At 42.1% G+C, this 14,886-nt stretch overlaps 1 protein-coding gene across 1 annotated transcript; it reads right to left on the bottom strand.

Moving 5' to 3' along the window:
- Positions 1-4,341: 4,341 nt before the first annotated feature.
- LOC308160329 (insulin-like growth factor 2) lies at positions 4,342-8,375 on the bottom strand (the record flags this gene model as incomplete). The annotated part of the gene is made up of 2 exons (XM_080534245.1): positions 4,342-4,754; positions 8,312-8,375. 2 exons carry the CDS (start codon positions 8,373-8,375, stop codon positions 4,342-4,344), a joined length of 477 nt encoding a protein of 158 aa, XP_080390371.1.
- Positions 8,376-14,886: the final 6,511 nt, after the last annotated feature.

Here is a 14,886-nt window from a genome sequence, read left to right as displayed (position 1 = left end):
TGTAGGGGTCTGTTTTATACAGAAGGACGGAATAAAACAGCAGAGATGATGTTGCTTCTTCAGCAGGCTGTGTAATCTGAAGACACGAGGTGCACGATCTCCCTACTTCCTGAAAGGAAACTGGGATGAACATAGACGTGCACATGACGAGCCAACCATCAACAATCTGGTCTGAGAAAAGATCTTTATTTTATAAAAACAGTATTGGCAGTTACATACTCATACAGAAAAAAAATGCTAGTTTTCAGAGCCAATGCAGGTATGACAGGTTTATACTTTTACATGAATAGGCAATGCTACAGAGCAACGATGCATGTGGAAACAATAAAGTCCAAGCGGGGGGTCTGGGGGTCCTCCCCCAGAAAAAAAGAGGATTTAACACTTAATTTCCTGCATTCTGGTGAATTTGTACACACTATTGTGCTTTTTATGCCCATTTTTATCTCCACTACCCTACTCATACTTTAAGCCTAACATAATGTTTAAGCCTAACATAAGACTAATGATGTTGTCAAAATTCTGTATATTGTATTGTATATTTATTAATAATTTAAAACAACTTTATACACCCACTGCATATATTTCATTGTATTATCTTATTAATAATAATAGCCACCAGGGCACCCCATAAGCTCTTCTCCACTAGTCTGATTAGATTGAACTATTCCAATTCCAGGACTGCAGCACAGAGCATAGGTGTTAAATATTAATGTTATGAGAAACCCCAGAATTGGGACAGCAAATTGAGGTTCCAGCAGCTTTATTAACATTTACATTTACATTTACATTTTTGGCATTTAGCAGACGCCTTATTCCAAAGCGACTTACAATCAATACATTTGAATACTAAGCATGTGAATCAGCAGTCCACTATTCGTTGCAGGAAGAGTACTCTAGCTCGGGCCCGGGGCCACTGATAGAAGGAAAAACCTTCTCCCTATTATCGCCTTCTACTAAATTATTATTATTTTATTTTTTTTACTCGAGAAACTGAGAAACAGTACAAGGGGGGCAGTAGAAGTTCTTAGGGACACAGTAGAGGGGAAAGCGGGTGTCTTTAGGAGACGTAGTGGTGAGGGTCAGAAGATGTCTCAGGAGGAGCAGTTAAGATGTAACCTGAAGAGATGGGTCTTCAGTCTACGACGGAAGATGGGTAGTGACTCTGCCGTTCTGACGGCCGTGGGGAGCTCATTCCACCAGCGGGGAGCCAGTGTTGTGAAGAGACGTGATCGGGCAGCCCGACTGCTGTGTAGAGGAGGTGGGGCCAGTCGGCCAGCCGAGGTGGAGGAACGGAGTGAGCGGGCAGGGGTTTGGGGGGTTACCATTTCCATTTCTACCATTTCTACCACTATGGCTGACGTAGTGGTCCGTGGGGGCCAGCAGGACCGGGGGCAGCTTGCTGGGCAGGGTGATCAGGGGCCTGTGGAACATCGTCTGTTCCTGGGCCTTGATTTTTTCCGCCTGCCTCCGGAACTTTCGGGCCCTCAGGATGGCGGGAACGCCCCTCCGGAGCCTCTGGGCCGCCTTCCGCTGCCATACCTCGTATTTGGAATACTTCACGGTCACGTGCTGTTTTCTGGGGACGTCCTGTTTGAGTGCGGGCATCACAGGACCCTGTAGGGAGGTGGCCGACACGTCCCGCTCCGACTTGGCCGGCTTGGCGCAGTACTGCTCCAACAGGTTCAGGTCGCAGCTACGGAAGCAACACTCCTCCACGATCCCACGGTTCTGAGAGCGCCGACTGCTGGACCTGCTGGTAGGCCTACTGAAGTAGAAGCCAACATTGGGTTTAAATACAACATATTGACAATTAGGCACTTATGCTTTTGGAAATCTTCATCGTCTAGAGCAGTGGTTCTCAAACTTTTTATGTCAAGCCCCCCTTGGGAGGACAAAAAATGTGTGAGCCCCACCTCACCCCCAAAAAACTGTCACAACATGGGGCAATTTTACATTTATTGAACTGAACCACATAACACTGTCTCCCAACAAAAAACCTAAAAATACAAATAACACAATATAATAAATCAACACTAACAATATTTTCCAATTACAATTCTCAAGAAAATGAACACTAACAATCAAGAACATCATAACATTACAGCATTAGTGGCTGCAATGAGCCTGTTTGGCACTGCAGATCTTTTCAAAACGGGGTAGCAGGCCTGACACTGCCACTCTCAAGTCCTGCTCAATGTTGAGCCTAGATCTGTACTTTGTTTTCAGTGAAGCAACAGCTGAAAAGCCAGCCTCACAGAGATAGGATGTGGCGAAGGGAAGAAGGATGCCGACAGCCCTCTGCCCTATGAGTGGATACTCCTTCTCCACACCAAGCCAGAATTCACTCAGTGTCTGACCATTGAACCTCAGCCTCAGGGTGGACTCAGAGGTCAGCTCGATGAGTTGGTCCTCTTCAGCAGAGCTGAAATCAGCAGGTGCTACGGATAGAGATACCTTATTTGTAATTAATTGCATATTAAACACAACACGATTCAATTTTACAACAATCCATTCCAGGTAGTTAGTTAGTAACATACATACAACATTAATAAAATATAGGCCTACAGCACAAAATATTCACCGTTATATTTAGTCATCAAAATTCCCTACCAACCTGCTGCATTGAATGGATCCACCACCCAGTCATACTCAGCAGTGTTGTGTGGGAAGTATTTCTGGAACAATGCTCCCAGGGAAGAGATGTGTTGCTTCAGGCAGGGGATCACTGTGGTGGCATCACAATCACTGCTTTCTACAAACGTGGTCAGGTTCTGAAAAGGATCAGTATTTCCTTCATCAAGGCGCCTGCCCCACACCTCCAGCTTTCTGGTGAATGCGCTGACCTTATCTGCCAGGTGGGGTAGGTGTTTGTCTTTTCCTTGAAGCTGAAGATTCAGCTCGTTGAGCTTTCCAAACACATCACTGAGATAGGCCAGTTTCATCAGGAATTCTAAATTACTGAACGTGCTTGCAGATTCGTGCATTCCCACCTCCTCCATAAACACCCGAATCTCCTCTCTGAGCTCAAAGACTCGGGACAACACTTTCCCTCGGGAGAGCCACCTTGCTTCACTGTGAAACAGCAAAGCAGAGTGTTCAGCTCCCATTTCCTCACACAGTGCAGAGAACAGACGTGCTTTCAGCGGGCGGGTTTTGATGAAATTTACAACACCGATCACTTCGGTCAAAACCTCATTTAGCTCAGGGCTAAGCTGCCTGGATGCGAGCGCCTCTCTGTGAATGACACAGTGTGTCCATTGCGCGTTTGGTGCAACGCGATTTATTAGCGCCTGCAGTCCCTTCCTTTTCCCGGCCATTGTCTGCGCACCATCTGAGCAAAACCCCACACAGTTCTCCCATTTCAGTCCGTGTTCTGTCAGGTAAGTGTCAAGAATCCCAAATAGCTCATTAGCTGTCGCTCTCCCTGTCACATGCTTGCAAAACAGCAAGTCTTCATTCATTGACTCCGAATCTACATAGCGGACATAAGAAATAAACAAGCAGTCCTTATTACTGTCAGTAGCCTCATCAACTTGCAATGCAAAACGTTTGTGTAGTTTCTCTGCGAGTTGTTCCTCAAGGTCCTCTGACATCTCACCTATGCGTCTTGCAATGGTGTCGTTGGACAGGGGAATGGTCTTCAATTTTGCAGCGGTTGTGTTTTTTATTGAAGAGGATACATGTTCAATTTTATGTTCAAAAATATGTTTTATGATAATAAAGAGGCATGGTTTACTTCATAGGTTGCTGTGTTATTACATTATCTGGGTCATATAACAGTGAAACAATTATATTGTTTCAAAGTTGACACCATATCCAGTGCAGCTGGGAGTATGAGCTCCTCAGCTATGGTGTGCGGTTTCTTGCACTTCGCAATTCTGTATGCAACCTTGAATGACGCTATTTGCGCTTTGGTACTTACGGATGCCGCTTTTGTCATATGAGTTTCTTGCTTTCTGTACTCTGTAAGTTTTCTTTTAAAGAAGGCCAGTGGCTTCTTTGCATCATTGGGGTGTGTTGTCTCAAGGTGCCTTTTTAACTTGTTTGGCTTCAGGCTGTCTGCTGCTAATGTTCTGAGACATAGCACTCTCTCCTCATAGCAGGTCTCTCCTCACCTCCCACCACATTCACGGTGAAGCCCATTGCAAGGTAAGCCTCGTCATACTTTCGAACAGTTTTTTTTTTTAACCATGTTTGTCGCATTTTCCGTTTTTGTTTTCGCTGTCCCGGTCAGAAATGACTCCATTACGAAGATTATGAAGCTACAACTAGAACAAGTCAAAGAGTTCACCTGAGTGTTAATTGTTGACCTCCCCAGTCTCTCGCGCCCCACCAGTATTGCTATTGCGCCCCCTTCCTGTGGAACATCGTCTGTTCCTGGGCCTTGATTTTTTCCGCCTGCCTCCGGAACTTTCGGGCCCTCAGGATGGCGGGAACGCCCCTCCGGAGCCTCTGGGCCACCTTCCGCTGCCATACCTCGTATTTGGAATACTTCACGGTCACGTGCTGTTTTCTGGGGACGTCCTGTTTGAGTGCGGGCATCACAGGACCCTGTAGGGAGGTGGCCGACACGTCCCGCTCCGACTTGGCCGGCTTGGCGCAGTACTGCTCCAACAGGTTCAGGTCGCAGCTACGGAAGCAACACTCCTCCACGATCCCACGGTTCTGAGAGCGCCGACTGCTGGACCTGCTGGTAGGCCTACTGAAGTAGAAGCCAACATTGGGTTTAAATACAACATATTGACAATTAGGCACTTAAGCTTTTGGAAATCTTCATCGTCTAGTGGTTCTCAAACTTTTTATGTCAAGCCCCCCTTGGGAGGACAAAAAATGTGTGAGCCCCACCTCACCCCCAAAAAACTGTCACAACATGGGGCAATTTTACATTTATTGAACTGAACCACATAACACTGTCTCCCAACAAAAAACCTAAAAATACAAATAACACAATATAATAAATCAACACAATAACAATATTTTCCAATTACAATTCTCAAGAAAATGAACACTAACAATCAAGAACATCATAGCCCATTCTTTATTTATTACCATACAAACAATGTAGTGGATTAATTCAAACCTAATTCGAACATTGTATATGCACAGTATTTCCTGTCTTTAACATGAACAACAAACATTAACAAAATGAAAAACATAAAACAATATATATATACAGTATATTGCTTGGTTGATCAAATGTTTGATTAATCTTTGATTGAGAATATTCATTCCTGTACTGACAAACAATGTGACACTGGTCAATCATTTCACACAATAAAATATTTTTTTTAAATAAAAGAGTATCCAACAAATGAGCACTGTCTGTTTCAGTTTGAGTTTGATCGGATGTTTCCCTGTATGACCACAAGATGGCAGAGATGTAGTGGTAAAATTTGACTTGCATGACTACATAACATGGTTCATGTAAATAAAATCAATTTAAAAACTGCTGTAATGCAGTATGAAGTGGTTCAGTGCCGATTATTCAATTAGTAATATATATTTCAATGCACATTTTGAGAACAATCAACCTGCACATATCAGAATGGATGCTCCTGAAGAAGAACAGGGATGTTTTTGCACAATATGGAACAGCTAGTATGCCAGGAGAGGCTGGTGGAGGTAGAAATTGGAGGATGGGCTCACTGTAATGCATGGAACACAATGAAGAATGGTAGTTCTTATAACATAGTTTTATAACATTCCTCCTTTCAAACTACCATACTTTATTCTGTCCCATGCATGGATGGAGTTTACTGTAGTCCAAACCCTGGGGAATTTTGTATCCCAAAGTCCATGTTGTTCCGAAACTCAGTGTAATTCATGGCCATCGGTATCTTGATTGTGTTGGCGCAGGTTCTGCTGATTGGGAAGCGTGATGTCCGCAGAAAAAGCAGTTTGGGTGGTGGCTGGATCCCAGAGGGAGGCAGTGCGTCGAGTCCTGTGGCGAACATGAGGATGTCCTGGAGGAAGATTCCTGTTTGTTTATCTGAAAAAAGTAGATTTAGTTTACTTGTAAAATATAATATTTCAATGGAACTGCCAGCAATAGAAGATGATATCAAGATGACATAATTAAAAGATCTGGGGACTGTTCAGGTCTTCTGCAGGGTAGGGAGTGTGTTTATGATGAGATAATTAAAATAAACCTTCTGTGTCAAGAAGATAGTCTCTCCAGAATCCGACTACACGGGTTTCTTCCTGTCGCCTTGTGCACCCTGCTTCACTGAGCTGAACCTCAAAGATGTCCTCCAATGTTTCAGCTGTTAGATGTTGAGCACTTGAGCACATAAAGACCCCGAATACAGATGCATGCTGTTCCAAAGCATGAATTACATCTAGTGTTGCAAGTCCATCCTTGAATCTACAAAACATTAAGAGCAATCATCGCCTAACATGCTAACAGCAGCATCTTCAAGCAGTCCCACCAATCATACATCAATGTCAAATTTGTCAAAATGTACATTCTGCCAAAATAACTGTCACCTTACCTTTGAATTGCGAAATGGTTGCGATATATGATGTACCACTGCATGAAATCCTGGATGATCTTCTTTTTGTCAACCACACAAACAGGGTACTGAAAGCAACCAGCAGTCTGCAACATTCTGGAATGTCTGTCAACTAGTACAACTAGTTCGTCCAGCGTAGCTGCGTTGGATATCTAGGGTAGACAACAATCATCATAAACATAAAGAGAAAGTGACTAAATGAGCTTTGTTAATATACAGTACCAACCTACCTCAAGCAGGGAAGCTCTAATGGTGTCGTCCGTTACATCTTCAACCATGGCTACAGTGTCGGTGTTTGTTCCTGTGAGGTGCTCGTAGAGCATCTTGGACAGGAAGCGAGGACCTGGACCACCATGAACTATCGAGGTTGCAATCATCCTTCCAGTGTCAAAGTACTCATCATCTCTTGCAGCTGTTGATCATTTTTGTTCAATTAGTACCACATTAACCAACATTATACAACAGTTAGTTCCGACTAACTAATTTGATTGGTCAAGAGGCATTCCATGAGTGCTGATATTCAGTTTTAACAGCAGTGGGACTTTTTAAGTATATATATTTATATCACTCCGCTGCCCATAAATAGAATGTTCAGGTTACATCAATAGTCGGTATCAAAATATCACATTTCTATTATCAAAGAACACAATAAATGGAAACATACAGATAGTAGTAAAAGATACAAAGTAGCCTAGTCATAGTAGCCTATGTGCGTACCTACGACCAAACAGCAGCCGTGCTGACATACAGTATAACATCACTTCCTCTCGTGTGATATTGCCAAAGTAGCCACATTCTTAAATGTGTAAGAGATTCCATTTTCACTTGGAATAGCAGCTCCTGCATTTCCAGTGTGAAGCACAACTTGAACTTGCGGAAATGTAATGTGTAATTATTTATTTTGTAATAAGAGTTACATTCTGAACTAGAAAAACCGCATAGCGGATGAATGCCTCCGCCCATTAACAAACATCGTACGGACGTACATACGGACAACCCGAATCCATAATGCCTCCCTCCAGGCTATCCGCCTGGCGGTGGCATAAACATGATTACCTGCACTGTCAAACGTCAGAAATCTCCTGTCCTCTGGGCCATCAAAGATTCTTCGCGTTCTCAGGCTGTTCATTAGGAGGGTCAGGAACTCGCGCTTGGGACCACCAGTGTCCACTCCTTCCTCACTTCGCCCTCATCATCAGTAAACTTCACTATTATGTCATGAGATGGGTCATATGAAGCACGTTTGAAGCCGCGGACTGCTCCGTCCCACACATTGGCTCTGTTAATATTGAACCTGCTCCAAGATGTTTTTATTATCTTTGCTGAGAGTTCTGAAACAATGTCTGCAGCAGTCAAGTCCTCTGTGCTGTAAAAGAAGATGTGGTGTACTATGATTTCAAATAATAAAGCCACAAATAACACAAGTTATTAATTATTAGTAATTCATACCGTTCCTCTGCAGTGTGCTCCTTCTTTGCAGTGTGCTCCTTGTCTTCTTCTGGCTCAGACTCGCTGTCAACAAGTATCGGTGCATACACATTTGTGTAGTTGCTGTAGTGAGAGGAGGGTTGAGTAAACACTTTAAAATACCTACGGCTTAAATTCAGATGTCAATCCTCGTCTGGTTTCTTTGAAAAACATTAGGTTTAAAACATACAATACCAGCACATTTGGCATAATATTATTGGTGCACACTGCCCGTAAACATTTGACAAAGATGCAAGAAATAAATTGAAAATCCACACAATTCTGAGTAAACTAGCAAATGTGTAAAGGTTGCATCTGTCAACACAGCTTACCTGTAGAAGTTGTTCTGACCCCGGGCACATTGCTCTTGTTCCTGGACTGCGGTTTGTCCTCCATCCTAGTTTTACCCCAAAAATTAGCAGTTAATTTAATGACAGTGTTATTGGCTTAGTAACTAAAACAGCACACATTACATGTAGTTTGGCTTGGTGAATTAATGAAATTATTTACAGGCATTTCATAATTTCAGGTTCACACATTCAACACTAGAGGATATGGATTTTCTTACTTGATGAGATGCTGTCTGTAAGCGTCTGGCAGGTCTGGAAAAAAACAACAATTTAAACTGCTGTACTGTATTGTGCTGCTTGTGCAAGAAAAGTTCATGTTGACTGTGCTGTGTTTTACCCTTGCAAAATGTTCTCCATTCTTAGAGTGCTCACTTCATTTGGACCGTCCCACACCTGCATACAACACACAAATGACAGATTAGATCAAATGAAAATATTATCAAAATATTGTCAATTCACTTCATTTAAGGAGAAATGCCATGATGCAAACTGACCACGGTGTCTGAAAGTGGACTGTCTCCAGATGCCAAATTAACCATTTGAACCACACCGTCATCATCTTCACTTGAAGACTGTCCACTGTAACCTTTGAAAAAGAATAATTGGCATAATTGATGTGGGTATAAAGATGAATTTCACTCATTGCCTCAGTTTTACAGAGTGGAGCTTAAAACAAGGTGGAAACTTGCACTTACAACTGTTTGGGAATTGTTCACCAGGGCAAATGTACAGTGTTATTCTTTGGTAGGCCTTTCCAATGGCCTCCTTGTATTTCTCCACTGTGAAAGCGGTGTCTGTTCCTGGAATGTTTCGAACTTCCTGACCATCGGGGTACAGCAAGACATAGGCAACATCTTTCATGTCCTGGTTAAAATCTTTCAGCTTCTTTAAAGCAGCATCCAACAGTTTGTCAGATGACCATTGTGGTTGAACATCAAGGGGAAGTGACTTCCCTCTCACAGGTTTAAAGAAGTCACCTGTCCTCCTCATAATGCCAACAAATATCTACAGAAAGAGAAGAAAATAGAAATTAATAAAAGTAAACAAATTGATACAATCTGTCTTTTGACAGTGTGAGCAACATATTTATTTATACTAATAAAAACAATGTTAAAGAGCATACCTTCACTGTTTTCGGTTTCTGTTCCTTCTTAGAGTTCTGACGTGTCTTTGAAAAGAATGTCCTTCTCTCCCTCTCTTTTATTGCCCTAAATTTCGCAAAGGACTCTACAGCTGAGCTTCCTGCTACAAATAATAGGAATGAGACATTAATTAGGCGACTCCTTCCTTATTAAGCTTATAAGGAGTCTCAGCATTAATTTTTCATGCAGGGCATTTTAGAACACATTTAATATGCTAGTTATTGAACTAGCCAAGCAACATAGTGCAGAGATCATGTATTTGAATACAGGAACACGATTGGAACTTATAAACCAAGTCTTCTAATGACTTATTAACCTGCACTAGTGCTAGGCTGTGCATTAGGATGTGCACTGGTGCTAGGCTGTTCATTAGGATGTGCACTGGTGGTCGGCATCTCCGCAGGGACGTTTCCCACATCTTTTAGAAATGTGATGTTTCTGCCACACACATAACAAAAGCCTGGGAAAGCAGTCACTTCGGATCCACAAAATGGACAATACATCTGTGAAAAAAAGAGTTTGCAAGTGTGACGGGGTGTATCTTTGCATGAATCACTCTCAGCTGGATGGCTGACGTTCATTTATTCTGTAGAAAACAGTGCATCGATATCTGGACACGGGACTTGCAGGGTCATCGAGCTAAATTCGCATCAGTGTTTAGAAATGAACTGAGACATATAGTAGTCACTCACACTACACAAATTATAACAATAATATAAAACAAAAATACAAAATGTGTAGACTACATAAATCTTCACTTGTGTGATCATATAGTGGGCTCCATTTAACAATAACAACAAGAAATCATGAACATCCAAAATGCATGGAAAAACAGCGCACTTGGGATACGCGTGCGCACCACGTGCAACAATGGCTGCAACGTGACTGCCAGGTAAGCTGCAAGCGTGGTGCAAGCGTGGTGCAAACTAGGTGTAATACGGTCTACTAACAGAACAACAGACATATAATAACACAACAATAATAATATTACATGTAGAAAACAGTGCATCAATTTCTGGACACGTTAGCGAATGTTAGCAACTTAAAACTCACATTACTAAACTTGTGACATGTTCCAAACTAAAATACTATAAATAGGGAAACTCAAAACAGCTATCTTGATCATTAAACATTCAAATAAAACATAGGTACATTAATAATCTCTTAAATTATATACGATCTCAGACCCTGCAGAAAACGTGACCTTACCGCATCAGTGGTTATGGATGAACTGAGGGAGATCCTGTGCTTTTGCACTGTTCAGCTGTATTTGCATCCGGGTACACCCCGGATATACCCCATACCAAGCCCGGATTATCCATATATTGCATCGGGTGAATGCCCTGGGGCACCAGCCAATGGGGGGGCACCAAATTATTCGGACAATGAAGAGACCTTTAAAATATTTTGCGCACATTTTTAAAATATAGGCTATATTTACTGGAAGTCATCCACACAAGTACAAAACTAACGGTTATATTTACAGTATATGTGTGTGTATATATATATGTATATGTGTATATATATGTGTATATATATGTGTGTACTGTATATATGTGTGTACTGTATATATGTATGTGTGTATATATGTGTATATATATATATATGTGTATATATATATGTGTGTATATATATGTATGTGTGTGTATATATACAGTATATATATACAGTATGTATATATGTGTCCTCCAGATGTCGGCGCTCCACAGTGGTAACGGGCTGTCGTCAGAGCTGGTGCCTGGCTGCCGGGCCGTGCTGAGGGAGAGGGAGGTTCTGCTGGGGCTGCTGGCCCAGTGTGACCGCATCTCCCTCAGGATGAGGCTGGACATGGAGAGGGTCTGGCTTAACTAGATTTCAGTAGTTAAAGGGTTAACTTTGTTCTTTGAAATGTGTACTACTCACATATCATGACATATCAGCCATGTTCTTCAGTCTGATATAGTTCTGTACACCAGACTGCCAGGTCAAGGCCTGCATCAGACCAAGCCTTCTCTGCAGGTTCTCAAAGTGTCCCTGGAGATGCTGATCTCCACATGGACTGTAGGTAGACTCCGAAACAAACTGTCCCAGTTCGTGTGGTGGGACTTTGAACCCACAGTCAGTTCCCCCAAACCTGTGGGTAACAGTTAACTGGCACACTAACTGTACTGTTTTCATAAAAACATTTTGTTATAAATCATTGTATCATTTTATTATAAATCATTGTATCATAATATTGGATCATTGTATCAAATAATAATTTTTTAGAGAAAAGTATTTCAATTGAAAGCTACTCAACAGGCAACTACAGTTGATTGCATTTTAGACAATTAGAAGTACATGTGAATTGTGAATGTAGAAGTACAAGAATGAAAAAATAATTGTAATTGATAGAACCAAACCTGTGAGGCAGGTTGTACATGACATCTGGTTTCCCAGATGGACAACGAGACTGGTGAACAGGTCTGATGGTGTGTGTGTTCCACTTTTCCCTGCATTCATCAAGGTCCCGCTGTAGCACACCCATGAACACAAACCGCACTAGGCATGTGTGCTCATGACTGCCACTGAACAAATCTCCCTCCCTCAGGTCATTCATGAGGTCCATCCAGAATTGAGATCTGAAAAAACACTCAAATTAGAGATGTAGTTTGTTGTAGGTGATGCATTTCCATGTAATGGATTTAGAATTAGCATAATGATCATCAAACAACAGAAAACCTGCAGTGCCACAAAAGGTATTTACTAAATAGAAGGGGTCCCTCTGTGTTTTAAGGTGTTTCTGATCAGTTCAGTGGAATGGAAATCAATGCTCCAACAACTAGATGTACCACCAAGTAATCAGAACGAATGAAATTCCATGGGTATTTTAAGATATACTGTGTTCCCTACTAGGGGTGTAAGAAATATTTTAAAAGTTGAGGACACCTCTGTTTGCGGAAGTACGATCTCAGACCCTGCAGAAAACGTGACCTTACCGCATCAGTGGTTATGGATGAACTGAGGGAGATCCTGTGCTTTTGCACTGTTCAGCTGTATTTGCATCCGGGTACACCCCGGATATACCCCATACCAAGCCCGGATTATCCATATATTGCATCGGGTGAATGCCCTGGGGCACCAGCCAATGGGGGGGCACCAAATTATTCGGACAATGAAGAGACCTTTAAAATATTTTGCGCACATTTTTAAAATATAGGCTATATTTACTGGAAGTCATCCACACAAGTACAAAACTAACGGTTATATTTACAGTATATGTGTGTGTATATATATATGTATATGTGTATATATATATGTGTATATATATGTGTGTACTGTATATATGTGTGTACTGTATATATGTATGTGTGTATATATGTGTATATATATATATATGTGTATATATATATGTGTGTATATATATGTATGTGTGTGTATATATACAGTATATATATACAGTATGTATATATGTGTCCTCCAGATGTCGGCGCTCCACAGTGGTAACGGGCTGTCGTCAGAGCTGGTGCCTGGCTGCCGGGCCGTGCTGAGGGAGAGGGAGGTTCTGCTGGGGCTGCTGGCCCAGTGTGACCGCATCTCCCTCAGGATGAGGCTGGACATGGAGAGGGTCTGGCTTAACTAGATTTCAGTAGTTAAAGGGTTAACTTTGTTCTTTGAAATGTGTACTACTCACATATCATGACATATCAGCCATGTTCTTCAGTCTGATATAGTTCTGTACACCAGACTGCCAGGTCAAGGCCTGCATCAGACCAAGCCTTCTCTGCAGGTTCTCAAAGTGTCCCTGGAGATGCTGATCTCCACATGGACTGTAGGTAGACTCCGAAACAAACTGTCCCAGTTCGTGTGGTGGGACTTTGAACCCACAGTCAGTTCCCCCAAACCTGTGGGTAACAGTTAACTGGCACACTAACTGTACTGTTTTCATAAAAACATTTTGTTATAAATCATTGTATCATTTTGTTATAAATCATTGTATCATAATATTGGATCATTGTATCAAATAATAATTTTTTAGAGAAAAGTATTTCAATTGAAAGCTACTCAACAGGCAACTACAGTTGATTGCATTTTAGACAATTAGAAGTACATGTGAATTGTGAATGTAGAAGTACAAGAATGAAAAAATAATTGTAATTGATAGAACCAAACCTGTGAGGCAGGTTGTACATGACATCTGGTTTCCCAGATGGACAACGAGACTGGTGAACAGGTCTGATGGTGTGTGTGTTCCACTTTTCCCTGCATTCATCAAGGTCCCGCTGTAGCACACCCATGAACACAAACCGCACTAGGCATGTGTGCTCATGACTGCCACTGAACAAATCTCCCTCCCTCAGGTCATTCATGAGGTCCATCCAGAATTGAGATCTGAAAAAACACTCAAATTAGAGATGTAGTTTGTTGTAGGTGATGCATTTCCATGTAATGGATTTAGAATTAGCATAATGATCATCAAACAACAGAAAACCTGCAGTGCCACAAAAGGTATTTACTAAATAGAAGGGGTCCCTCTGTGTTTTAAGGTGTTTCTGATCAGTTCAGTGGAATGGAAATCAATGCTCCAACAACTAGATGTACCACCAAGTAATCAGAACGAATGAAATTCCATGGGTATTTTAAGATATACTGTGTTCCCTACTAGGGGTGTAAGAAATATTTTAAAAGTTGAGGACACCTCTGTTTGCGGAAGTACGACCTGACCACCAGCTTTCGATTCGTTGGTTTGCTGTTGAGGAGCCATACATATGACTGGCAGCCCCAGCAAAGTCATCGGTGTGTGAAGATCTTAAGGCACACTGGATTGCCGCCATTGTGCCGTTTCAGTGCCACAGTCCGTGCGAAGCCGCATTGGTATGACCCCACATTCTGAGACATAATGCAGGTAGTATTGAGCAATGACCCCAGGGTCATTGTTGCTTGCTCCACGCACCAACCACAGCACTTTGCGGGAGTAGCCATCTATACAGCCACTAATGGCCAAACCGTATGGTTTTAATTTATCATAGCCATCCACATGCCAGACATGGTTTGGTCCATAGGAGCTGTAAACTCTCCTTACAAATCTTCGTCTTGCACGAAGTTGAACTCCTGACGGATCAAGCTCTCTCATCAAAGCCATGACTTTATCCCTACTCACTGTCAGAGAGTACTTCTGACGCAATGTCTGCCACATCGAACGGTAACCATAATGCTGGCCTGGTCCCTTCAGCTCTTCTTGTATGGCAGAACATACAGTAGCAACAGGAGAGTAATTTGTTTGCCTGCACAAAGAGAAACTTCTCAATTTGCTCTTCAGAGAGCGAAGGCTCATTTTAACATTGTGAGTCGTTGTCAGGAAATCCAAAATGTCATCGTAGCTGTAGCCATCATGGAAGTACTTTCGAATCAGATCCTCTTCTGTGGGGCTGTCTGATGCTGAGCCTGATAAACAAA

Source organism: Nansenia antarctica, assembly GCF_963989245.1.
Source record: "Nansenia antarctica genome assembly, chromosome: 6".
In the NCBI taxonomy this organism is placed as follows: Eukaryota; Metazoa; Chordata; class Actinopteri; order Argentiniformes; family Microstomatidae; genus Nansenia; species Nansenia antarctica.
Note: the sequence above shows the minus strand (reverse complement) of the source record. Positions and strands in the feature narration are given on the sequence as shown.